A 26,005-nucleotide genomic window follows, 5' to 3' on the forward strand; every position below is an offset into this window, starting at 1 on the left:
CTTCAATACAGTTGATAGCAACACTATGAAAATACCCAGTAACACTAGAAGGAAAAAAACCCCAACTAAACCAAACAAACAGAAAAAAACCCAAAAACAAAAAAGGGAACAAAACAAACAAAATAAGCCCACACAAAACCAAAAAAAAACACAAAAAAACCAACCAACCAACAACAAAAGAACCCCAAACAAAAAAAAAAAAAAAAGAAATCCAAAGCACACAAACTCTTGAAATAAAGTTTTCTAAGCCATTTTCTCAACTTCATGGACAAAGGGAATGTACATCTCGTTTACATTATCAATCAAAATTAGGCAAAAAGCTTAAAAGAATTTCTAAAATATGAAAGATGCACAGATGATCACATCAAATAAAAAATAGAAGTGAGCTTACCCAAAAATGCTTATACAGTGGCTTTCATCATTCTTAAAATATTTTTTCCTGTCTTAACACAAACAGAGTTTATAGCTGGTCTTTCACAAATTTGCAAGTGTTGGAAACTGAATGTTAAAGAGAGAAAAAGTTCACTTTAAGCGCACCGCTTGATGCTCAGGGGTCTTTTTTTGGTTTGCTCGGGGGAAGGCAGTGCTGTTAGAGACGACACGGACTACGTGGGGCAGGAGCAGGGCTTGGGGCTGGGGCTGGAGCCGGTCCAGCATCAGTTCGGTTGCAGTTTGCAGACGGGCGCCAAAATTCAAACCACGCGCTGCTCTGCACTGCAACTCCCGAGCGCGGCCGGAACAAAGCGCAGGAGGCGGATGGGGCCGGGTCCGACCTCCCTGCGAGCGGCGAGCACAGCACCCTGGTAGTTGTAGTCTCTGCTCGCTGCTTCCTTTCCCGCTTCAGGCAGAAAGCTGAATTTCACCTAAGTCATCCATCATATCATCAGATCTCACTGGCAGCGCCCTGCCGGCAGTGACCCTCATGTAGAGAGCTGTGCCTTTCAGAAAGTGCACGGGGAGTGTGTTCTTGGTTCCATTTGAGCTGTCACTCATAAACACCCTCCGGGGAACCCACTGATACCCACAGCTCCCCAGACTGGTGAGGAAATTCCCGGTAGGAGGCGGAGGTGAAGGGACACTCAGCGCTGTCCCGGGAGAGGAGATGCCCGAGCAGGTGGGAGAGACACTCAGCTGTCTCACACAGCCAGGACAAGTAGTTTTGTACCAGGTGGACATTTTGAGGCAAGCACATTCATGTGAAAACCTGTGATTTATGCAGTGATTGCTAGAGAGACTTACAGCTATTTGCCCACGTGGATATTAAGCATCCAGAATTCCTGGGTTTATTCCAAGGTTTTCCAGTTTGAGGTGTACTTGATACTAGGATTTCACATTAAGATCGTTTTAGTTCTATTTTGAGACCAAATAATTATTACCTACTTTCTTACACTGGGTCCCTAAGTTTTCACATTGTATGCTGTATTTTCTTGCTGTCTTTCCAGTTTCTCTATCCAGACCTGTACTCCCACCTCTGCATAATGCTCTTGCTACTTTTTCTCTTTGCTCTTCATCCAGATGACAGACTTTTCAGTCTGTTTTTTCAACTTCTCCTTTTTCTCAGCCCTCCCTTCAGCTCCCTCAGCTGAAAGGCACAAGACCAGGAACAGCTTTTGGGAATGGCAATCTAGTTTATACTAGTTAATGTACAAGAATTGACAGAATTTGAGGTTTTGGGGGAAAATACTGCTCCAAATATTCACGAACAGAAAACTTCTCAGTGAATTTTAGTTTGCACAAAGTTTGACTACTTAGCCAAAAAACATCTCTTTAGGCACTCCTAAAAATATCAACCTTGGGGACATCCAATCCATGTTTTCTCCATTTCAGCACAGAGCTGGACCCTGGCCTGTGCAGAGTCGACAGCAAAGAAGGGCAAAGCACACAGCGCCAAGGCGGCTGTGGACGATATTTTAGGGAATTACAGTGAAAACACACAAATACGCCCTTTCAGGGAACCCGTCAGCCCACAGGCCTGAGCCCCGCGCGGGATCCGGGGTGCTGCTGCTCCGCCAGGAGCGGGTGAAGATCAGTCCTGTTGGTGGGTCCGGTCTCTTCCGCAGTTGCCACCAAAACCTCTTCGCTTCAGAACCAGCCCCAGCCCGGTTCTGTCCGCGCAACCCGAGAGGCACCCGCGAGCCCCGATCGGGCGCAAGATGGCAGGCGCTGCTACAGCCCGCGGCCATCTTGGCGCGGGGACTGCATGTCCCAGGCGGCGCCGCGGCGCAAGGGGCCGGCCGCCCGCCATCTTAGCGCTCCCTCCCCCGGTGCGGCGGGATTGAATGAGTCGCTGCCCTCCCGCCCGCCAGCCCAGCGCCATGTCAGGCACTCCGAGCCGCGGCACTCCCGGCGGGACCCCGTTGTCGCCAACCCGCATCTCCCGGCTGCAGGAAAAGGAGGAACTGCGGCAGCTCAATGACCGCCTGGCCGTTTACATTGACCGTGTGCGGGCACTGGAGCTGGAGAACGACCGTCTGCTGCTAAAGATATCGGAGAAGGAGGAGGTCACCACCCGGGAGGTACGGCCGGAGTTGGGGGCGAGCAGCGACTGCTCCCGTGGCGCCCGACGCCTCCGCGCCGGGGCGGGTCCGCGGCCCGGCACTCGCCCGACCAGCTCCCGCCCGTTCCCTGCGCGGCGCGCGGTGCGCTGTGGCGGCTCCGTGTGGCCGCCGCGCCATGCCCGTCCGCCGCGTGGGGAGCGGGGGCCGTGAAGACCCAGCACCTACCCGCGCGACCCCTCGGGGCGGCCGGGGGCTCTCTGGCCGCGGTGTCGCGCTGAGGGGCTACTGGCGACACACTGAAGGCGTCTGAGGCCGGGATTCGGCACGGGGAGGAGCCCGTGCCGGTGGCGGGAGCGGAGCGGGGCGGACGCGGCGCTGCAGGCGGGACTGGCGGCTCCCGCGCCGGCCGGGCCCCGGCGCGAAGCCGGAGCCGGGGTCGCGGGCGGTCCGAGCCCTCCCATGCCCCGCGCCCACAGCACACGCGTGCTTTGGTACCGGCTCGTTGGGTGTCCCCTACGGCCTCTGTCTTGACGGCTGATGCAGTGGGGTGGGAGATTTGAAAGGGTTTGGGCTGGCTTTGCCTCTGACCGTAGGAAATCTTTTACAGACTCCGTAAATACTCGGAATCAAGTCGGTGTAAGCGAGTCTGATTTGTTTCCTCGAATTTTGGAGGCTAAACTGCATGATTCTTTTCCCTATTCTGTGGCGGCTGCTTTCCGCGGTACTCTCCTGTGGCGGAAGGATGTAGTTGGTGACACACTGGGCACAGTCCCGTCCTGGGCAAGCCCAGACCCCCTCAGCAAGGTGCGGTGTCCCCCCGCTGAGATGATGTTAAGATGCTGTGGAAAGTCTATCAATAAACAGCCTGGACTGTAACTTCTGGGATGTGATGGATCGCTGTGCCACTGTGTAGCTTTTAATTTTTTTTGGTCTTTTTCCCCTTTTCACCCCTTGAGATGCTGATTTGATGATGCTCGGGGTGTTGGGAGGAGGATTTGATTTAATTTAGTTTAAGTAGAGCAGATGTTATAATGTCTTATTTGGGGATGCAATCAGTGCATGTATGCCCAAACCAGAAGTACCTTTAGAGTCCCTTTGTATCGCTTAATGATATATTGTAACTTCCATGCTTTCAAAATCGCTAGCTATTTCTAAGCATGAAGCATAACTTACCGTGTGAAATCATGCTATAAACAAAATAAACACATCTAATTTAGGAAGCTTCTAAACTGTAGATCGCTAGAGGCTAGAAGGAGTATCCCTTTGAAATGCAAGAGTAAGAATATAATTCTGTTGATGGTAGACATGTGCAAGAGTAAGAGGACAAGCAGACAACGTTGATATAATTTCATTAGACTTTTAACATGAGTTTAAACCAGTTTGTAACAGCGTAGTGTGTGAGAAATTCTGAAAAGTATTCTGATGCAGTAATCAGAAAATAAACTTGAGAATAGGAACCTTTTGGTTACTTTGAGCTTTCTACCTCTGTGTTTTTCATCCAGACTTCAAAAAGGTCTTAATCCTCAGACATAACAAACTTCTTCAGGATTTATCAAGCTCTTCTTTGTCACTGATGCTTTGGCTTGTCTCTGGACCACCTTTGTTAAATACTTTCCTCATCCCTTTAGGAAGGTTTATTTATTCTTTACATATGTCCACAGAAGGAAACTTTGTAGTTTTATTTAGTGCTGGGCAGTGGACATTGGTTTAGGACTGTGGAAGCAGTAAGCCTTCACATAGTTGTCAGATTTCCTGTTTACTGGAATGGGAGAATCCTGTCCTTTCACTTTTGGGACCAACCTAGTAAATTGGATTTTCTGCTGGCAATTCAGCAAATTCCAACAATTATTAACTGATGGAATTTGCTTTCATTAAATGATTAGGCTTAGTGTGAAATAAGATATTAATTAAAAATAAACCCTCCAAATCCCACAACCTCCCCCCAAACAAACCCCAAAGTAGCTCTAACTTCTATGTAGAAGCACAGTTAAACATAGTCCAGTGAAATTTGCATACTGTTCTCTCTGCATTATTAAATCTTTATATGTGTAAGCATCTAAGCTCTGCATGCTTATAGGAGACTATTTTCTTTTTCCACAGTGTTCAAAATGCACATTCCCATTTGTTGTCCTCAACTGTGTGTAAATTTAAGTCTGATCTTATTTACTATTTATAAAAGCTAATTGAATATTCTGTTATTTTTGGCTTTTCTTTGGTTCTGGCAGAAGATGTCACCTGCCACTTGGTAGGTGGCATTGTGCACATTGTGGGAAGCAGACAGAAGCACTGCTCACCAATGGGCTGTTGGTTACTTCCTGAGACTTTTGCCTAGAGAGCAGATGATGGAGTCCATGATCAAAGGTGGATTTCTCAAAGTTAAGGACAGCTATAGCAAGCAGTATACGGAACCATGGTTATCATGAGAGAGATGTTTGTTCTTTGCTTGTCACTCAAGTATCCCTCAGGGACCATACCTGAGCTGGCAGAGACTGTTACTTACAGACTTGACATGTCCTGAGTAATGGGTTCCTGACACCCCCTGCCCCAACCCTGCATGTCTGGGAACAGTTTTGCTCTGTGCTCAAAGTTCTGGTTTAGGGTGGTATCTTCTGGATGAGAGAAGTTCTACTGATGCTGATCAGGCAAGGAGTGTAGTTATTGTTCTGCCAGAGATTCTTTAATCATCAGCTGATCAGGATGTTCTTTTTCCTCGTTGTTTCAACTACCAATTTGAACAAGATTGCAGAAAGCAGCTGTTTGTGTGGCAGTCCCAGCATGGTCTCAGAACAATATAATTCCTGTTCTTCTTGATGAACACAGGGCTGCCATCTCTTAACAGCAGAGAATAGGAGCTTTGCGGTTGATTAGTCTTTAGTTCTTTATTAATTATAGCCTTTTTCCTAACTCTGTCCAATGCTGCTTTACTTGTATGCAGTAAGCACCTAGACAAATAAAAAGCATATAGTGTAAGCCCTCAGACAGATGCAAAAAAAAGTTTGCAGATGTGGCTGAGGGAACCTCTAACTGTCCTCATTCCTTCTCTGTTAGCTTTCCTCCATCACTGCCCTTGTGTAAGTTAGCCTGTGACAGAAGAGAAATGGAGCTCATCCCCTTGTTTTTCTACATCCTTAGTACATGACTGATGCTGTTCTCACTGTGTTGGGGTCACTGTTGCAATGATCTGATTTGTGAGGCTGGGAGGGGACATAGTGGAAGAGCTAAGAGAACAGTCCTAGAGCACTCCTCAGTTCTGTTTTACTGACTCCCTGCCCTCTTCTGTAGTGCTTATGGTTGTAGCCTTCTGGAACAGATGTTTTGATGGGGACAAGAGGGATTTCTGCGCTGTTCTGAGGACACCCCACTGTGTTCATCCCCTCAAAGGAGAATTAGAAAAATAAGATCCTTGGGAGCCTCAGCTACTGACAGCAATTGCCCTTGTAACAAAAAGAGGATCTGTGGGGTTCCCTTTTCACTCTGTCTTCCCATCTCTGTGGGTGTGAGTGCAGGTGGCTGCAATCTCACATGCTTTCCTCTTACCTGCCAGTGTTGGAGCTACCATGCCCTTTGTGTGCACCACGTGTGGTGGCCAGAGCTACTGTCCTGACCAGGATATGAAGGTCTGGTGTTGCCTAGTTGTCACCTGCAAAATACATACTTACATGGTGCTGTGGATGTTGGGTCACTCAAGTTGCATCCTCTAAAATATTGGGTTAAATGATTGGCACTGTAGATGTCATCTGGGAGGTGACATAACACACATCATTGTTCTTGAGAACTTGACTGATAGTTTTGGTGGGCCTGAACCATAGCTGCCTGGCAGTCCTTTGTCAGTCTATAACTGGCTAAATTAGAACATGCTGAGCCACACTTGGTGGGAATACACTTGTGCCTTGCACATTATTGTATTCTTATGAGATTAACGTTTCCTCAGCAGATTTGTCTGGAGTCACTTGTGGTTGGCTGGAACATGTTTCTTGCCTAGCATGTTGGTTCAGTGCCTTCTTGATGTGTTTCAAGTCTTCACTGAGTGACACCTTGCAGCTTTTCTCAAGTGGGGTTGCTTTGGGAGGGTCTGTGTCAGTGTATCTGCCCTTGACCCACTGCCTAGTGAGTTTTGAATGCTCCCAGCGCAGGTAGGTGAGAGCATCCAGCAGCTGTGTCTTTCAGTCTCCTATGGAAACATCTCTGTTTTCTTTTTCTGTTTCCTTGTTCCCTGTGTTGCCCAATTACAAACTCACAGGCTCTTTTGGCAGCAAAAGAGAGGGTAAAAAAGTGAAAGCACATTTGTAGTGCAATAGAGGTGTCTAGGTTGGCTTCTGTGCAGGAAGATTTATGCTTGAGTACATGGACATGAAGTGGAATGGGCTGCAGCATGTCCTTTTGTTTTGTGCTGAACATTTTAGGGTTTTTCTGTTGCTTTCAGATGGGGTTTCCATTTTCACAGTTGAGGGACCCATTTGCTGGCCTAACCTGTCATCTGGGAAGGTTTGTTGCTGCTTCCCAGGGCTTGTATTCTGGACATTGTAGAGAGACTGCTGAAGCTCACAGGGCCAAATGAGTTTCATCCCTTCTGCTCTTCAATAAAGGGACTAGTGCTAGTGGCAAGAGGGACCTGAAGAGTATCAAACATAATGACGTGGCTCTGGGTGATCGTTGGAGGTTAGGGATGGGTTTTTGGGTTATTTTTGGTTTGGCTTTTTTGGGGATTTTATTTTGTTTATTTGTTTGTTTTGTTGTTGTTGTTTTCCCTTTTCTTTCTCTTATGGAATTTTTCTCCCATTTGTTGCCTAAGAGACTGGAACTATAGACACTTGAGAAAGACAGAGGATGTGGCCAAGATGTGGGAAGGGGATGCAGGTGGCTGCAGTCCCTGTGGTGGGGGGCTTTCTCTTGAGAAGTTCAGAGACACTGTGAGATTTTGGCTGGGGGCTCAGGGTCTGGTCTCAGCTTCTCACTTACTCGCGGGGTAGGAAGGCAGACAGTTGGGCTGCTGCTACTGCAGGGAGAATTCGCTGCCACCGTGAAGTTCTGTCCTGCACAGCTTCTACTACCAAGGGTGAGCCTTTGCTTGTTAGAGTGGCCATTGAACTGTGACCTTTTCAACACCCGACCTCACCGGGAAGGACCCTCGAGGAAAACCTGGAACCCTGAGCCCCTCTGAGGGGGTGGTTCCCGGGTCTGCCTGACCCCTGCCTTCCCTGGCACAGCTCCTGAGTTTTTGCTATGCTGTATTTGCCACTCTGGGTGAGCCTACTGCTGCTGTTCCAGCTTGCTGCTCGGAAGTTCTTGCTCCAGGCCATTCAGCTTCCCAAGTGGCGCTGAGACCGGCTGCCCACTGAGGGTTTGCAAAGAGAGCCCCTTCTCTCTCACCCACCATTGCCGTGTGGGGCTGGGGCTGGGTCTGTGCTTGGGGCTGGGGCTGGGTCTGTAGTTCTTTTTGTTGTTGCTGCTGCTGTTGTTTATTTGCCTTGTCTTCCTCTGTAAAATCTGCTCACCACAATGGAGCTGGGCTTTCCAGAGGCGCCGAACAGTCCACGAAACTTCTTCTGGGAATATTCCCGAAGTCTCTAGCTGAGGGCATTGCAACCAAGGCCCCTTTCAGCTGGGTGCACGGCTGCCAGAAGCTGCCCGAGGTAGTGAGAGTCTGTCTTGGGCTCAGAGTCGCTTTGCCCACCCAGGGACGCCAAAATATTGGAATATGAATCCCAATATTACCAGTTAGATTGTGCCTGGGCCAGTCTGACCCTCGCTGCCAGGCCAAAGGCGGCAACTGTGGTGTATCACCCCAGAGATACCTTTAGCTTGCTGGTGGTTGCAGCCGGGCACTAAACAAGTCCAGGCTTGTTAGGAACTCCGTTTACCTCAGGAGGAAAGCTTCAGGCGATGGTGAAGAGAAAAAGGAGAGGATTCTGCTGGAGGGTTTAATATCCAGAGGTTTATTCCATGGTTACAGAGGTCTGAATCTTGGGAAGAGCTCCAACAGAATGGCGGCCTCATGGTCTGATTCACCTTTTAAGCTCCCGGGGGAGGGGAGGGGACAGGTGAGCAACCAACCAGGTGGGAGGGGCAGGGTCTCAGGGGAGAATGACAGCTAGACAGGCCAATGACCCCTAGGCCTGAGGGGCATCCTTTGAACTTGACCAACCACACGACACCTTGTTGGAATGTTAAGCCTGATTGACAGGACTCACTCAGCAAGGGACGAGGCGGGGAGGGGAAGAGGGTATTGGTACACCTGGGGAAGGGACCTGAAAGTTTAAAACACACCGCAACAGCCTTGTTATACATAAACATACTACTAAAGAACTTTACTCATTTTCTCATACCTTTGCCTGAAAGTCCAATAATTTCAAAGTTATGATAATTTGGGGAGAAGGGGTCACATTTTCCATTCCTAGGGAGGAATGGAAAGACATTGGCATCAGAGCACAGGTGGTGTGGGGAGAGTGAAGGGCTTGAGGATAGCCAAGCAGATCCTGCAGATCAACCCTGGATTACACAACTGCTGTTGGCAACAGGGTTTTGGATTCTACAACGAACCAACAAACCCCAGCTGCAAATTTAGGCTGGGTGAAGAATGAATTGGGAGTTCCTCTGGGAAGAAGGACTTGGGAGTGTTGGTGGGTGAGGGGCTGAACCTGCTGCAACCATTGGCACTAGCTGCCAGAAGCCACCTCTGTGATGGGCTAAGCCCCTGGTGATTCTGCACCTCTGCTCTGTTCAGAGAAGCTGTGGCTGCCCCATCCCTGGAAGTGTTCAGGCCAGATTGAGGCTTGGAACAACCAGGGATAGTGGAAGGTGACCCTGCACATTGCAGGGCATGGAATGAGATGGGCTTTAAGGTCTTTTCCAACCCAACTCATTCTTTGATTCTTTGACCATGGAACTGTCTTTCAGAATTCACAACTGCTTCAGAGTGACAGGATCCACCTGACTAAATGTCCAGCATAAAGCTGGATAACCCTGCCACACTCTGGGTGAGGAACTGGCTCACAAGTTGGGCACAATGGGTTATAGTGAGGGAGGGACATCAGGCTGACACTGGTCACAAGTGGAGTGCCATGGGTCTCCAACCTCAGCCCATCAACATCTTCGTCAATGATCATTGGATGCAGGACTCAGAGGGATTCTAAGTAAGTTTGCCAATGGCATTAAATTGGGAGGAGCTATCAACACCTGCAAGGGCAGAGAGGCCCTCCAGAGAAATGCTGACCAACCAGAGAGATAGGAAATCACCTATGTGAAGCCTAACAAGGACAAGTGCTAGATGCTGCCCCTAGGATGGGGCAGCCATGGCTGTGTGGATGGACTGGGGAATGAGAGGCTGGAGAGAGGCTACAGGAAGGGGCCTAGGGGTTCTGGCTGATGGCAGGTTGGATCTGAGTCAGCAGTGCCCTGGAGCCAGGAGGGCCAACTGTGTCCTTAGGGGCATCAGGCCAGCTGGGTGAGGGAGGGGATTGTGTCTCTGCTCTGCACTGGAGCAGCCTCACCTTGAGTTCTGGGGGCAGTTTTGGGCACCACAGTATAAAAAAGACATTGAGCTAGTAGAGGAGTGTCCAGAGAAGGGCCACAAGGATGGGGAAGGATCTAGAGGGGAAGGTGTATGAGGAGCTGCTGAGGGCACTCTGTTTGTTCAGCCTGGAGGAGACTGAGGGGAGACCTCAATGCAGTCTTCAGCCTCCTCATGAGAGGCAGGTACCAGTCTATACACTCTCATGACCAATGAGAGAGCCTGAGGAAGTGGCATGGAGCTGAGTCAGGGGAGGTTTAGCTTGGATGTCAGGTTTTTTCCCAGGAGGTGGTTGGGCACTGGACAGGCTCCCAGGGGAAGTGCTTAGAGCACCAAGCTTGCCAGAGCTCAGGGAGCATTTGGGTAACACTCTCAGGCACAGTGTGGGATTGTTGGGGTGCCCTGTGCAGGGCTGGGAGTTGGACTCTCAATGCTCTTGCAGGTCTGACTCAGCATATTCTCTGATTCTGTGAAAGTTGTTCTGGCATCCTTTCCCAGGAGCAAAAGTAGCAATCTTACATGGTCCGTACATTTTAGCTGTCTGATATAACTTCCAAATAATCTTGTCTTATAAAAAATATAAAGGTGTAGCAGACTTCAAGGTGCCTCATGCAGTCTGTTTTACTGATTATATGATAGGTTATTTTGGGACAGGAAGAAGTCCGTAGTTCTTTATCCTCTGAGACAGAGAACAAGAGTGGAAGCTCATTTCTGAACAGTTGACATTTCTGTAGTTCATATGGTTTCAGGCACTTTGTAGTGGAAGAACAGCAGAGTCAAAATGGGTCCTTGGGCTTGTATTCCACAAAATGTCTTCAAGTGTTTAAAAAAAAAATCTCCCAAAGCAGCAGTATTGGGAATAAGGGCAAATAATTGATGTTAAGATTGTAAGGTGCACTGATCTTGTTCAGTTTATCTCTTGGGAAGGTTTGGAGTTTCAAACATAGTATGTTTTGTTGCATTGGTAATAAAAATGAAATCTTTGCGTTGCTTGTTAATTGAAAATATTCTGTATAGAATGTTCCTAAATGGCAGAAATCATATCATGTACCCTTTTTCAAAGAAACTTGGTATGTAACCTGGTCCTATGTTTCAATTCTTTGATAGTTGTTGTGATGTTACAACAAATGCTTTACACATCCAAATACTTTTTTTTCCCCTTAGGTGAGTGGAATCAAGAGTCTCTATGAGTCTGAACTGGCTGATGCTCGAAGAGTTCTGGATGAAACTGCCAAGGAGAGGGCTAGATTACAAATTGAAATAGGAAAACTGAGAGCAGAACTCGAGGAGTTCAATAAAAGGTGAGGAGGGTATTACATTTCTTTTCTTTCAATTAGAACGGGCAATATTTGCTGCGGAAATGATACCAATGATGCTTCTTAAAACACCTCCTGGAAGCAGATCCATGATAAGATACAGGTTTGTCAGAGAGAAAATCCTTCAGCTTGTTGGTACAGCTGGTCAGAGCACATAATTCCAGCAGTATATACACAAGTGTATTTGTAAATATTAGATGAATGTTATGTGATGTGAGACTCAAGCAAGTGGCTGTGCCTGCTTTGTCCTGTCCTGCCTCCCCTTACGTGAATGTGCATGTGTGCAGCTGCTGGGTAAACTGGATGGAGAAAGAGAATCTAGATTAAAATTGATCCATCCAAGGAGGGTTCATTAATGATTTTTATTCTCTGGCTCACTGTATGAGTGATGGGAGAAATGGAAGAAAAGGGAAAGGGTTGGCCCTGAGCAGTTTGGGAATATGGTAGCAGCGTTGCCTTGAAAAGACATGAAGCTACAATGTATATGTGCCAGGAGAAGACCTTGTACCCACGAAATAATTTTAAACTGCCATTCAGTTTGTATCACAGAGAATTGGCATAATAAACTAGTTCCTGAAACCAAGTAGAATCCATTATTTCAATTCCCATGGGAATTATTTGTAATCAAATACTGTTCAGGAGTAGAAACTTCATTTAAAAATTAATATATGTAGTGGAAAATAAATTTTTCCTTCTAATTGAATTTTGCTACCTATTTTAATATATAAGATTTGGGAATGACAGATTTTTCCTGAGCAGATTATGTACATCACCTGTTTATCAATGTTGTCAGCCATAAAATAGGTTTTAATGTGGCAGTGCCACCAAGGCCTACTGTAAGTCTCTCATCTCTTCATTTGCAACTGAGTGGTTATAAAAGGACTTAAGTGTTTCCCTCCCCTGTCTTTTTTTTTTTTTTTTTTCTGACTATCTAGTTAATTTATGATAAAGTATTTCACATTTTCTCTGTAAATTTTGCTATATCACTGGATACTCATTTTCTCTGCTGGGCCCTTTTTTAATATCAGCCATTGGAGATATTTTTGGAATTTGCCCTAAAACATCTGTCCAAACATGAAATAGTGATAGTGTAAGCATCTGCATTTGAGTTGGTGTAAAGTCTGTTGAAGTGCAGCCAATAGCATAGGCCTGCATGTGGTCAGGCAAGCTGTGTGCTGGTATTTGTGGACTTGGTTAGCTCAGCTTTTGTTAACCATGAAAAACTCCTCTGGTAACTAGGTCAGCAGTAAAACCCCTGAAGTGCAGTGAGGTGAATCCCACCCAGCCCTACTGGGATGTTCCTGTTGGAACTGTGTATTCTCTTCAAAGCCTCAGGCCAACAGTCTTTGCATTGATTTTGGATAGTGTATTTTGCATGGCAGTTGGCATGTGCATGGCACATGGACTTTAAGGTTGTCTCTCTCATCTTGTGATAGCAGGTACTCTTCTTGCTTGGCTTTAAAAGCAAGCTCCATAAGAGAGCAACAGTAGTAACTGGGAATTTGGTTCACCTCTCATATTTCTCTGTTTTGATTAAGGTCTCCTTGTAAGAAGTATCTTCACTTGGCAGATAACGAGAATCCAGTTGATTCCTGTTCTTTAGACTTTTGATAGCTATAAAAGACTGTACAAAATCCTTTGTGGTGGGAAACTGCATGTAAAGTGATGGAGATAGTGTTTTCCCTTGGATCACCCCCCTCAATCGTCTGGACAACTGAGTTGCCCCTTACCAGTCACTTCAATGACCAAACTAACTTCAGCTTTTTGTTTGCATGTCTTCTGCAATAGATGAGGAAAAAATACCTGGTTTTCTGGGTTTCTGTCTGTGTTTACAGTTCATAGCAGTAGAGTTGACTTCCTCAGCTTCAGAGTTTCTTCTACTTAATTCCTTCCAGTCCATTGACATGCTTGTAATGTTCTTGGAGTGTTTATGGGGTGTCTAGCTTGTGATGTGGCCAGATTTTAAATATGACTCTTGTAAGTGAAACTTTCAATTTCTTGTCTGATTTGCAGTGTTCACTTGACATCTAGCTCATTACTGAAGCTGACAGTCAGATGGTGTCTATGCTGACAGTCAGATGCTGCTTCTCTCAGTATTGTAGCAGTGGGCCCCTGCACGGGGAGTAATGAGCATTGACTCCATGATTGCAGAAGGCTGATCAAATGCTTTATTAAGCTGTACTATACTACACTACACTACACTGTATAAAAAAACCCTTCGTCCATGCCAGACAGTCCAATATACCCACGTGGATCCAATTGGTCAATGAATCAAAACATCATCACCAGAGTCCAATTAGGAAAGTACCTTTTGGTAAACAATCTCCGTAACACGTTCCACGTGTGCACAACAACAGGTGCAGAGATTAAGATAAGAATTGTTTTCTCTGAGCTTTCTCATAGCTTCTCAGGAAAATCCTGGGAGAGAAGTAAGTCTCTTTCTGTTCAGAGAATAGGTGATTACCACATCTCAGACTAAACTTGATTTGAGAACTGTGTAGTGGAAGAGTAGGTTATTGCATAAGTTTATATTCGCTACTATTGCCTCTCCCTCTCTTTCAAGCTCATAACAGAGAAGAGATTTAAGAATGCCAGCACAGTCTGGCCAGGAGCAATCCCAAACACTGCCATTCTTTTGTTTGCTTGGAATACATTGGGTTGCTGGTACAGGAGATAATAGACTTCCCTCGCAACATAGGATCACAGTCAACCTCCTGGTTCATTAGCAGATTCCCCATTTCTTTTTTTCCCCCCAAAGACTGAGTTTGTGAGCACGGAAAGCCCTGAAGGCACTGAAGATACTCCAGGGAAGCCAAAGGGTATAACATCAGGCCGAGTGTGGTAAGATCTGGCCTGGTTTGTGCCCAAAGGTGCCTGAGGCTTACCCTGTGTTTAGTTCCTTCCTGGAGCTGTTTACTTGCACAATTTCAACTTGTGAAGCAGCTGACCAACTTACATCAAGAGTCTTGGATAGGGCACAAGGATTTGGGACAGAGCCTGTGGTCTAGGAAAGAACAAGGTTTCTCTGTCAATGTAATGGGCGTAAGAAGAAGCACTTTTGCTTATGTCTTTCTGTATCTTGTTCAAATACTGACGGATAACACTACACCAGGGTTCCATAGGAGTGCCAATGCAACTCCCAGGGTTTGGATTCTAGGGCGCATATTTGTTTATTTTAGATTTTTTTCTCTTACTGTGTTACCAGTGTTGTAATATTTTCTGGGGGATTTTTAGTGTTTGAGATAATTGGATATAATTTTCCCTACTAAGTCAACAAGAAGCGTCCCAAGGCTTTTTCTGGAGTCGTTTGTTGTGGCAGGGTGGTGCTGAGGGTGCTGTGACCTCCCTGAAGAGCGTCCTGAGGACGGCTGAGGGGCACAGGCACATCCTTCTCTCAGTGATAATCAGCTCTGGCTTCTTCTCTCAGGTGATGTGGAGAAAGAGACTGGGGCTCTGTATGGTGTTCCACAGAGCAGTGGCCTTTATTAAAGGCAGGGACCTCTGCAAAGGGAAGCAGGAGCAGAAGCACTTGGAACTGGGCAAAACCAGGGATTTATGTAGGGAAGGTGAGGGGCGGGACAAAGCCAGTAACCAATGGGATGTGGGCTCAGGGGTGGAGCATGAGGGGAGGACCAATGAGCAGCAAGGGATTAACATAGAGCTGCAGAGGCCTGTCAGGTGATTTACTCGCCCTAAGTCAGTGACTGGGGGTTCGCCCTCCAGGGCAGTGCAGCCAGCCCTTCTTTGGCTGCCTCTTCAGCCCTCACAGTTTGTGTTGAATTGCACCAAAGGTCTGCTTAGCCTGTTAATTGATCTCTGTTAAAAGCAATTTGTCTAGAGAAGAGATGAATGTAACATGCATAGCAACAGCTCTCAGGAATACTCTTCCAGTCTTCAACAGTTCCCTTCAGCTGAGGGACTTTGTGATGTCCAGCTGGATTCTGTGTAATAGCCATTATGGGTTTGCATTTCATAGTGTGACCGGTATTCTGAGACCAGCTGTTTGTGGAGTTCTTAGACATAGCAAAGGAATTCTGAGTTTATCTATGTATTGTATAAACATATTGTTCAATCTGCCTTTCATTTGTTCATTTATCCCTTTTTTTTTTTGTATTCTTCTTCATATCTCCTAGGATTTTCTCTTTAATGATCTCTTTTTTTCAAGTGGAAACATCTTACTGCTTAATTGCTTCTACTCCTGAAGCTGCTTTGTGCTTTCAATCAATGTTTTATCATCTCTGTCATTTTTACTGTTTTAGTGTATCCTCTTGGGAAGGAAAGCTGCAGAATTGGATCTTCAGCCAGTATTCAAGATGTTATTGTACCATAACAGTGTTCTATGTCTTGTTCTCTATTTTATATATTAGTAATTTCTCAAACACAGTTGCATTTTGAGTGCTTCTGAGCTGCTGATGTGTGAAGAAGGGTAAGCTCCAGGTAGTATTTTACATCAGATGTCTCCCAAGACCCCAGTGAGTGGCAGGAGTGCTACAGAACTCAGAAGTGTTTTGTGGTAACCATATTTGCTGTGGCCTCTTTAGGCAGAGGTGAAATAAGGCCCTCTCAGAGCCCTTCTGTGCAGGATTTTTACCCCTGTTTACGCTCCTTGCCTTCCTTTACAAAAGCCAAATTAGCTCTGAATTTTCAAATTCTTTATGCATATGCCCGCTACTTTTCTTCATTGATGCCTTTGTCTAATTTTACCTGTGCAATCAGAGAAGGATTTTGTGGGGGGACTTTATCAAAAGCCTTACAAAATATTGTCCAGACAGACAATATTCATAGCCCTTTCACAATTAAGTGACTCCCCCATCAGTGGGCAAGGGAAGGCCACTAGGTTGGTCAAGCAGAACTTGGAGAAGCTGTACTAGATGTCTTGAATCATTTCCCTGTGCTCTGTATGCCTTTGCAGAGCTTTTGGGAGGATCTGTTCCATGATGCTCCTAGGTACGGAGGTGTGGCTGGCAGGTCAGTTACTCCTGAAGTCCTCCTTCCCATCCTTTTGAAAAATGGGTGCAATGTTTCCCTTTTACCTGAGCCTTCATCACACTGCCATGAGTTTTCAAATGTCATGGGGAGTGGCTTGGCAGCTACTTCAGCCAATTCCTCGGGACTTTGGGGTGCATCTTGTCAGGTCCCACGGACTCAGGTTCGTCAGATGGTCACAAAGCTAACCTTTTCTTATAGTGTGAGCTACTTTGCCTTCTCAGTTCCTGTTTTGTGGTCCATCTACTGGAGAGGTTGCCATTGAAGGCTGAGGCAAAATAGTTGTTGAGTACATCAACCTTCTTCTCATCTGAACCACTTTGCCAGGCTTGTTCATCGAAGAAGTACACATGCTTTGACCTTCCTTTTCTGACTAACATACCTGCAAAAGATCTCGTTATTCTTGGTGTCCCTTGCCAAGTTCAACTTCAGCTGCACCTTGGCCTTACTGACCCTATCCCTTCCCAACCAGGCAATGTCTCCATACTCTTGCCAGGATACCAACCTATACTAATATTGCCTCTTCATTATCTTCTTGCCTTTTAGTTTCACCTGCTGGTCTCAACTCATTCATGATGGTCTCTTGCGTTCCAGTCCTGAGGATCAAGAGCTCTTGTGATGTAGAAAATTTCCTAAAAGTTCTTCTCCCTTGTCCCTGAGGGCAGTTTCCCAGCGGGTGCTATTGGCCAACTCCTTGAACAGTAGGCAGTTTGTTTTCCTAAAACTCATTCTTCATTTCTCTTCACTTGACCCATGTCTCTCAGGACTGCAGACTCCTGGACTGCATGATCACTGCAACCCAGGCTGCCTCCTGTCTGATATCGCTGATTGGCTCATTTGTGTTGATGACCATCAGGTCCAGTATCTCATCTCATCTGGTAGAGCCATTTATTACCTGGCTTGACAGGGTATCCTTAGTCCTCTCCAACAGCCTCCTCGATTGCCTACAGCTCACCCTGCTGCTTTTCTAGCAGATGCTGGGATGGTTGAGGTCTCACAGCTGGCTGAGTCTGTGAGTGCAATGCCTCCTGTAGCTGGAGCAAAAAGGCTCCAGTTGGTCAGTCAGCCAGGAGTAGATGCCAACCACAAGGGTTCCCATTGTTCCCTTGGTCTCTGATTCTTTCCCATAGGCTTTCAAAATGCTTATGGCTGTTTTTTAGAGACAGCCCTTCACATTCAATCCACTTCTTGGGGAGAGTAACCCCTCCTTCCTCACCTATCCATTCTTGACAGCTTGTAGCTGTTGATTGTGAAGTCCAGTCATGAGATTCGTTCCACCAAGTTTCACCAGCAACTAGGTCACAGCTTCCCTGCAGCACAGTGACTTCCAGCTCCTCTTATGAATTGCCCACCCTGCATGCATTGGTATAGAGAAACAGCTGGACTGTTGGCTGTATCATCTTCTTAGGTGAATGCCCCTTAATTTCTTGGCAGTATTTCACTGTATTTCCCTTTTGGCTCCTGTTACCTCAGGACCCACCAGCTCATCATCTCTGGAAGTAAGACTTCCAGAGTACCCTGAAACTGAATGTGAAACTAGGGCATGAGGGGGGCACGGGGCAGGAAGCACTTCCTTCTAACAAGAAAGAGCAACCAACCAAAACATGTGTGGTGCAGTTGATGCATTGAAGGGAAGGGATGCCATCTAAAAAGATGACGACATGCTGGAGAAGTAGGCCTGTGTGAACCTTATGAAATTCATTGAGGCCAAGTGTAAGGTGCTGCATAGGTGTTGAGTCATTCCCCTCACAGACACAGGCTGGGTGGAGAATGGATCAAGAGCAGCCCTGAGGAGATACAAGTATCAATGGATGAAAGGACTGAATTTGAACTAACAGTGTGCACTTGCAGCTCTGAGAGCTGATCAAACCCTGAAGTGCATCAAAAGAAGTGTGGCCAGCAGATCAAGGGAGGGGATTTGCCCCCTCAAGCCAACCCAGAGTACTGCGTTCTGTTCTGGGGACCCAACATCAGAATAATGTGAAGCTGCTGGAGTGAGTCCAGAGTAGGCCATATGTTCTGGTGTTTGGAGGGCTGAAGCTCCTCTGCACTGGACCAGAGTTGGGGAGTGTTCACCTGGAGAAGAGAAGGCTCCAGGGAAGCCTCAGAGCCCCTCCCAGTGCCTTAAGAGGCTCCAAAGAGAGGGACTGGGACAAGGCAGGACAAGGACAAATAGGACAAGGGTCAATGGCTTCATACTGACATAGGGCCGCATTAGATGGGATATTGGAAAGAAATTCTTCCATGTGAAGGTGGTGAGGCACTCAGTCATAGAATCATGGAGTATCCTGAGCTGGAATGGACCCCACAAAAACCATCAAATCAACTCCTGGCCATGCACAGACACCCCAAAATCCCACCCTGTGCCTGAGAGTCTTGTCCAAACTCATTGAGCTCCAGAAGCCTTGGGGCTGTGGTCGTTCCCTGGGGAGCCTGTTCAATGCCCCAGCACCCTCTGGGGGAAAAGCATAATATCCAACCAGCTGTGGCTGCCCACAGCTGTGTGCAAGTGTTCAAGGTCAGCTGGATGGGGCTTGGAGCCAACCTGGTCTAATGGAAGGTGTCCCTGTCCATGGGAGAGGTGAAACAAGATGAGATTTATCATCCCTTCCATCCATTCTGTGCTTCTGTGTATTTTGTAACATCTACCATACATATATGTATCCACTATTTGTAATTGAATGCAGCTCATGAATGTAAATTTTTTTCTTTTGAACCAAGTTCATAATTAGGTTCATAAAGCTGTTTGATAGTTTCATTTTATAAAAAGTTAAATATCTTTAGGATGTTCAAACACCATTTATATGATGTAAGGAACAGCTTAATTTTTGTTTAAAGATGTTTGTATCAGGTGTAGGGACATATTTTTAAATCTAGAATTCAAGTATTGGTGTAAAAATAGCTGTAGCATTCTGTAGCATGTATGGTTCTATCCTATATGCTATGTAATGGCTTCCAGTGTTTGTGTTTTCATCTTCAGCTGTTTGACAAAACTTTTGACTACTGGAGGGGGGGGATAAGTGGAGGAGGTACGGATGGGAATAATTAATTTACTGGTGAGGTGCACAAAACTTCTGCTGGGGTAGAACACCACCCTCCCACGAGACCGTTGAACCAGACCTGGTGAAGTGAATAAGGTCCATTCATTGAAAACAGAGGTAACTGATGCCGTGGTCTCCCGTCCTGTTGTTCATGAAGTGTCAGTTCCTGTCTTCACCAGTGTCACTTTTCCCCAGATCAAGTCAGGTCTGAAGGTCAGTATCTGTCAGGTGCCATCATTTTGCTTGTTATAGCAGTCCTGCTGGAGCTCCTGGCTCTGAGAGGGGTGAATGTGATGCTGTGGCTTCCTCTGCCTGCTGCCTACCTATAAGTAGGGACAGAACGACAGGGCATGGCTTCAGACTGAGAGACAGTAGGTTTAGATTTGATATTAGGGACAAATTCTTCCCTGTGAGGGGATGAAGGCCTGGAACAGGTTACCCAGAGCAGTTGTGGCTGCCCCATCCTGGAAATGTTCAAGGCCAAGTTGGACAGGGCTTGGAGCATGACAGGGTTGGAATGAGATGGGCTTTAAGGTCCCTTCCAGCCCAAACAATGCTGTGATTCTGTGGTCACTGAAGCATTTCCCTGAAGCAAACTTGGCTCTTTCTGGGGAAAAAAGAGCTCTCAAGAGTTACCCTACTTGGAGAGTTACTTGGTGTTCCTTGTAGCATTGACACATCTCACCAGGTGGATTGACTGCTGGTGGGAACTTTTTAAAATTTCAGAGACCCCCAAAAGCAGTTTACCTTTATAAAACCTCTGTCACGTTTTTGCATGAAGGCAATCAACCAGGCTAAAATTATAAGTGAAAATAAAAATTAAAATGGCTTGCCATGTTGTCAGTGTCCTTGAGGGGGCCAAAGTTACTTACCACTGTCAAGAATTCTCTATGGTTCAAGCTGTGTAGTCAAACACTTCTATTCATTCCCATCCCTGGAAGGAGTCTCTTGCTGCCTGGCTTCTGCAGGTGGGTGGAAGCAGGAGGCTGTGTGAGCACATACTGCTGTTCATGATCAGAGTGAAGCAGCATTTGCCCTTTGAGTCATGTACAGGCAGAAGGCTCCCAGGTCTGATTGGTTGTGACACAAGCACAAGCTTGTTTTACAACACATGTGTAACATAGCACTTGTGACCTTCTGACTGCTGCTAAATAACTGTCTTTTAAATACAAGCCATGTTTTGTCTGTGCCTCCAGCAAGCTGCTGAGTGTGAAGACACTGCACATATGTTGCAGAACAGAATTCAGAGTGACAGATTGGACTGATGATAAGAAAAACTGGTTACAGTTAAATGAAAACAAATTCTAAGATCCACACCGTGAAATGCCAAGAGAAAACACAAGCTGAATGCATCACAGAATAAAGATTTCAGCTTAGAAAAAGAAGCACATCATGCTGAACCATGTAAACCATTGGTAAACCACTGTACAAGCCAAAGGCAAACCACTGTGTGTAGGACACACCAATACCCGGTAATGGAGGATTTTCATTAAGTAATTCTGGCCAATTCAGGCAAATCAGAAATTCAAGAAGACAGTACAAGTGATAAGGATTTTGGGAGCCAAGCTTCAGGATCCAGGCTAGGCAGCAACATTTGTATTAATCTAGAACACTGGTTTTCAGCTTTTTTTTTTCTCTTTGCAAACATAATAGTTTTTTTTCCACATTTGGAGTTGCAGATTGAATACAGAGCTTTTAAAAGCCTATATGTAGTAGGAATTCTCTTCAAACTTATTTCTGTGGGCCCTTAAAGCAGCTTATGGACCATAGGTCCAAACTACATAACTATAGATTAGGAGTGTGAAGAAAGGAAAGGAGAAAAATTGTCTGCGATTACTTAAGAGAAAAAAATAATAAAACTGTTCCCTTCATCTCATGTACTGTGAGACTAAAACAGTGAGCTTAAGCAGCAACAAGGAAGGATTATAGCACATAACAGATCAGTTTTTTACTAACATAATGATACATGCTGAGAAAAGCTGCAGAAAGTCACTATGTTAGATGAAAAGACTGATAAAATTACTTAGTGAGTAGAAGGAAGATTATCTTGATCATATCTACAAGTTGGATATAACAGCTCAATTAATGATATTTAAAGCACTCGGACATGCTTTGCTCATAATGAATACTGCTGAAGAAATACTGGTTTATTCCTGAAAGGTGAGCACATTTTCATAGTGGATTATTTTATTTTACTGCTTTTTGTGGGACTACATCATAAGGAATATGCTTCACCACATCAGATATAAAACCTTGGGGATGTTCAGGCCTCTTTGGTGTTTGCATGTACTTTGCTTTGTGGGCTGTACTTTAAAGTAAAAGATATCAGCTGTGTAGCTGCCAGATGAAGAAGTACTGTTTACACCTTGTGTGTATTACCATCTCTTAGCTGCCAGAGTTGCCTTCTTTTTTTTCCCTTGTCTGTCCATGACATTTTTTTTACTGTGCCATGCATTTACAGAGCATGGTACCAGCTGCACCTTTTGGGGGTGTTCCAGGTCAATGATCAGCAGCATTTGTAGGGTACTGCAAGAGCCGTATAGTGGTGAGCTGGTCTTGATAAAAGGTGTCTGGTAACAAAATACCTGTGGCTGTAACCGGGACATGCTCAGGATGTGTGTGCACCCATGTATAAGTATAAGGTACTTTTGTTTTTCCAGCTACAAGAAGAAAGATGCAGATTTGTCTGTGGCTCAGGGTCGTATCAAGGATCTGGAAGTTCTCTTCCATAGAAGTGAGGCAGAACTCAACACTGTCCTGAATGAGAAGCGCAGTCTGGAAGCAGAAGTGGCTGATCTGCGTGCCCAGCTTGCTAAGGTATGGTAGGGAATGCTCTCTTGCTTCAGCACAGGACAGACTGTGTAGCATAAATTCCCCTTTTTCTTGGCAGTTAGTTTATATTCTGAACAGCAATGATGCACCTTGTTTACTGCTGAATCTTTGGCTGCCCCTCTTGGATACAAAGCTAAATTGTAAGAAATCTATGTAAAACAACCAAAGCAACACAATGTTTAGACATTTTGGTTGTCGGAAGCTTTTGTTTTAAAATTTCTGGTGTTTCTATATCTTGAGTCATTAAATATCCTTTGTAAGGTCCTGTATAATTTTACACTTGTGCTGGAGTACCCAGTGTGACCATGCTAGCAAGAAAAAGAAAGTGCAACATATTGTGCTTGAGGAATTAATAATCCTCAGCTCCTGTATGAGAATATATTGAACTAATCCTGCATTTTAAATAGCTGGTATGCAAACATATAAGCTTGGTTTAAATGTCAATTAATACACTCACACACGCACTGGGTTTTTTTTGGTTTTTTTTTTCTGGGGCTTTTATTTATTGTGTTTCTTTCTGGTGGTGGTGTGGATTGGTTTTCTTTATTCAGTGGCTTGACATTAGTTTTGTTATTATGAGTAACTGCTCCAAAGACATCAGATGAAGACTGTAAAAGGTTTATGGATGGAAGATAGGAATCCAGACAAAAGTATCTTTAAAATTCTTTACTAGGCTGAAGATGGTCATGCTGTGGCAAAGAAGCAGTTGGAGAAGGAGACACTCATGCGTGTGGACCTGGAAAATCGGTGCCAGAGTTTGCAAGAGGATCTGGACTTCAGGAAGAATGTATTTGAGGAGGTATTATCAATCTAGTAATCTTGCCACTGTCCAAAGTTAATGTAACTTTTAATCAAATTGACTATGATCACCTACTAACAAGTCCAGGTAAAGAAAATCAGTATTATCCTTCCTATAAATGGGTTGAATAATAAAATAGGTGAAGATTTTTTTACCTTTTTACATGGTAAATCAGTGGTGGAGTCAGTATGAGAGCCAGGTGATAAGAGTACTGTTCCATGGGCAGGTGAACTGGAGCCAGCTGGCTGCTGTGGGAAAGGGAGAATCCTTTTCCCTCTCTCTGGATCTGGTAGCATGGCCCTGCTCTTTACTTACATCAGCTTTGGTTGCTGGACCTGATTATAACCTGTTCTTATTGACTAGAATAGCATGCAGCTGCCTTGCTTATTGCAGAGGTAATTTTCTGCCTGTTAAGTGAATAGTACTAGTGAAGACCAAAATTTTTGTGATATTGGGACTTGGGAGAGGAAAGCATGACTTTCTCTCTGTACCCAATGCAAAGTGTTATGTCTCTTTATTCCATCTCTGACGGTTCTGCAAGCTCATTCAGTGAGTGGCTGCTGAGCAGTTGCCACATGCTTCTGCTGTTCTTCTGCCCTACTCCAGGTGTGATGCTTGGCTCACTGTTCACCCAACCATTTCAGCCAGATTAACTAGAAACATACTAAAGTTTTCTTGGTTGAGTTTAATTTTTGATGGCTTAGTGGCTGAGTTGATTTACCACAGAATCCAAATGAGTGCTCAGACTGGTTTAAGGGATGTGGCTAAGGACAGGGGACAGGGGCTGGAGCAGGGCAAAGAAACCAACCAGGGAGATCAGCCAGAGATGTACTGACCATTGTCTCACTTCCATGCTCTGGAGTGCTTGGATTGGTACACTGACTGCAGTGACAGATCCTTGTTTGATTGTAGGATCTTAAAATAACTTTTCTTCTTGGGAAGAATGTGTTGCTATTGACCGAAGGCGAAACTAAATGAGACAGCAGAAGCTAATCCTAAAGCTTGCTGTGCGCAAGGGTGTGTTCTTTAGCCATCCCTGAAGCTTTTTGATTCTTGGATGTACCAGTTCAACACATGAAGCAATAAATTGATTTCCTTTACATTAGTGAATTTATTTGATTTACTGAAGGGTCCAAATCTCCATTAGAATTGAGTCATTGTGATTGGGAGTGTGGCAAGTGAGGCCTGCTTATTCTAGTGGTGTTGAACTGCTGGATCAGCTCAGCCCTTCCCCTGATCCGTTGTAGTCCCCCAGGAAATTCCTTTGGCTTCTGAGCTGTCATTGCCTGCAATTACTGAGAGACTGCTGCTTGCTAGTTTTCTTGGTGTAAAAATTAACCAAAGAAAGAAAAGCTTATTCCATATCACTTCAGAGCACATTGCTGCTAGTAAAAGGACATGTTTCTAGGGATCTATTTTAGATGCAAAGCATTTCTGCAAAACAACTAGTAAAGTTGCTTTGAGTATGTGTTAGCCTTATATGACTCCAGTCTAGCAAAACTGAGCCTTGCTTCACTTGCTGTTGTTCCTCATGGCCCTGTTGTAACTTCAGGCCTCCTCCCAGTACTCAGAACCACGCCTTGGTTGTTTGTCCTGCCCTGAAGGAAGAAATTGTTTTTCTCATACCACACATTCAGACCTGGCCAGATCTCTGCACAAATAAGTGCATGAGTAAGCCTTAACTTACTAGTTTGCAACCAGTGTTCTTAAGCACAGGAAACTCACACATTTCTAAAAATGCCAGTTTCTTAGTGCAAACTCTGATCATAAAAAATTATGTCTTCAGGATTGCTTGGATTGCTGCTTTGTTAATGCTGTAATCAAAATCTAATAAGAAAGGGTCATCAAGTATATAGAACGTAGATGGGACCCACATGTGCTTAAGAGTGAAATTTGAAGATGCAGTTTTTCTCTAGAATTTTTTAAAATATATAAGTGGTGTTCATTTTCATCTGATTCCTTGTAGACTGCTATTGTAATGTCAGGCTGTATATTGAGAAGGACAGGGTTTGCAGCAAAGCAGTGAAACAGCCCCTTACTTAGTATATGGCTATTTTTGAAGCTGGTGTTAAGTTGGATCACTTTTAAAAATTACATCCTGACAAATGAGAACGGTAACTTAAATCTGTTACTGCATGCAGCAATTCCCAGGCTTAAATGCCTGTAGTACTGTAGCTCCATTAGGCTAAATAGTTAGTACTGCAGTAGTTAAATGTTGTCTGAATGTAACTTCTTGTACTGTTTACCTTAGTGTGGGAATTTGTCTCTTTTCTTTTGTGTGTATGTAGGAAATAAGGGAAACAAGAAAACGACATGAACATCGTTTGATTGAGGTGGACACAAGCCGCCAGCTGGAGTATGAATCCAAAATGACTCAGGCTCTGGAGGATCTGCGAAATCAGCATGATGAACAAGTCAAACTGTATAAGATGGAGCTGGAGCAGACATATCAGGCTAAGGTAACAACTGCTGTCCACAGCACTGTCAGACTGGAAGCCCAGTTTGTGAGATAAAAGCCACTTCTACCAGCTCTACTGGTCTTAAGGAGATGAGTAACTATAATTTGAGGAAATTTTGTCCAAATGTTCAAATGCTTTCCCTGGGACTCGTGTGCAGGTGCGTTTCCAGGGAGGTTATAGCCAGAGGTAATAGCAAGCAATAGCTTTAGCCAAGAGAGGTCAGTTAGTGAGAAAACATGTGGGGCTGTTGTTGGGCTCTGCAGAAAACACGGTGGGAATAGTGGATGTCTAGGTTAAACATCCACTATTCTGATTAGACAGTGTCTTTTGCTATAAGGGTTCTTTTTTTACATCAGTAGATCCAGTTTTTCTTCACAAATGGAGGGGGTGGGGAAAACTTGCAATACGTGCAATCATTGTGCATAAGAAGCTGGAGGGGGGATTGGAGAGCTTGGAAGTGAGTGTGTCTCAGTATGGGCTTTTGCTTGGATACAGTGAGCTTGCAAACTAATTCAGACACACTGGAAGGGGCTTTCTTATCTAAGAGTGCATTGTCACCTTGCT

At 45.2% G+C, this 26,005-nt stretch overlaps 1 protein-coding gene across 1 annotated transcript in view; it reads left to right on the plus strand.

Moving 5' to 3' along the window:
* Positions 1 to 2,183: 2,183 nt before the first annotated feature.
* Positions 2,184 to 26,005, plus strand: part of LMNB2 (lamin B2) — a 37,058-nt gene continuing 13,236 nt past the window's right edge. Inside the window, exons 1-5 of the mRNA XM_064734544.1 lie at positions 2,184 to 2,516; positions 11,173 to 11,309; positions 22,012 to 22,168; positions 22,857 to 22,982; positions 25,271 to 25,441. Of these exons, the coding sequence (XP_064590614.1) occupies positions 2,280 to 2,516; positions 11,173 to 11,309; positions 22,012 to 22,168; positions 22,857 to 22,982; positions 25,271 to 25,441 (828 nt within the window). The 5' untranslated portion in view covers positions 2,184 to 2,279. The remainder of the gene's footprint in view (positions 2,517 to 11,172; positions 11,310 to 22,011; positions 22,169 to 22,856; positions 22,983 to 25,270; positions 25,442 to 26,005) is intronic.

Source organism: Zonotrichia leucophrys, chromosome 28, assembly GCF_028769735.1.
Source record: "Zonotrichia leucophrys gambelii isolate GWCS_2022_RI chromosome 28, RI_Zleu_2.0, whole genome shotgun sequence".
In the NCBI taxonomy this organism is placed as follows: domain Eukaryota; kingdom Metazoa; phylum Chordata; class Aves; order Passeriformes; family Passerellidae; genus Zonotrichia; species Zonotrichia leucophrys.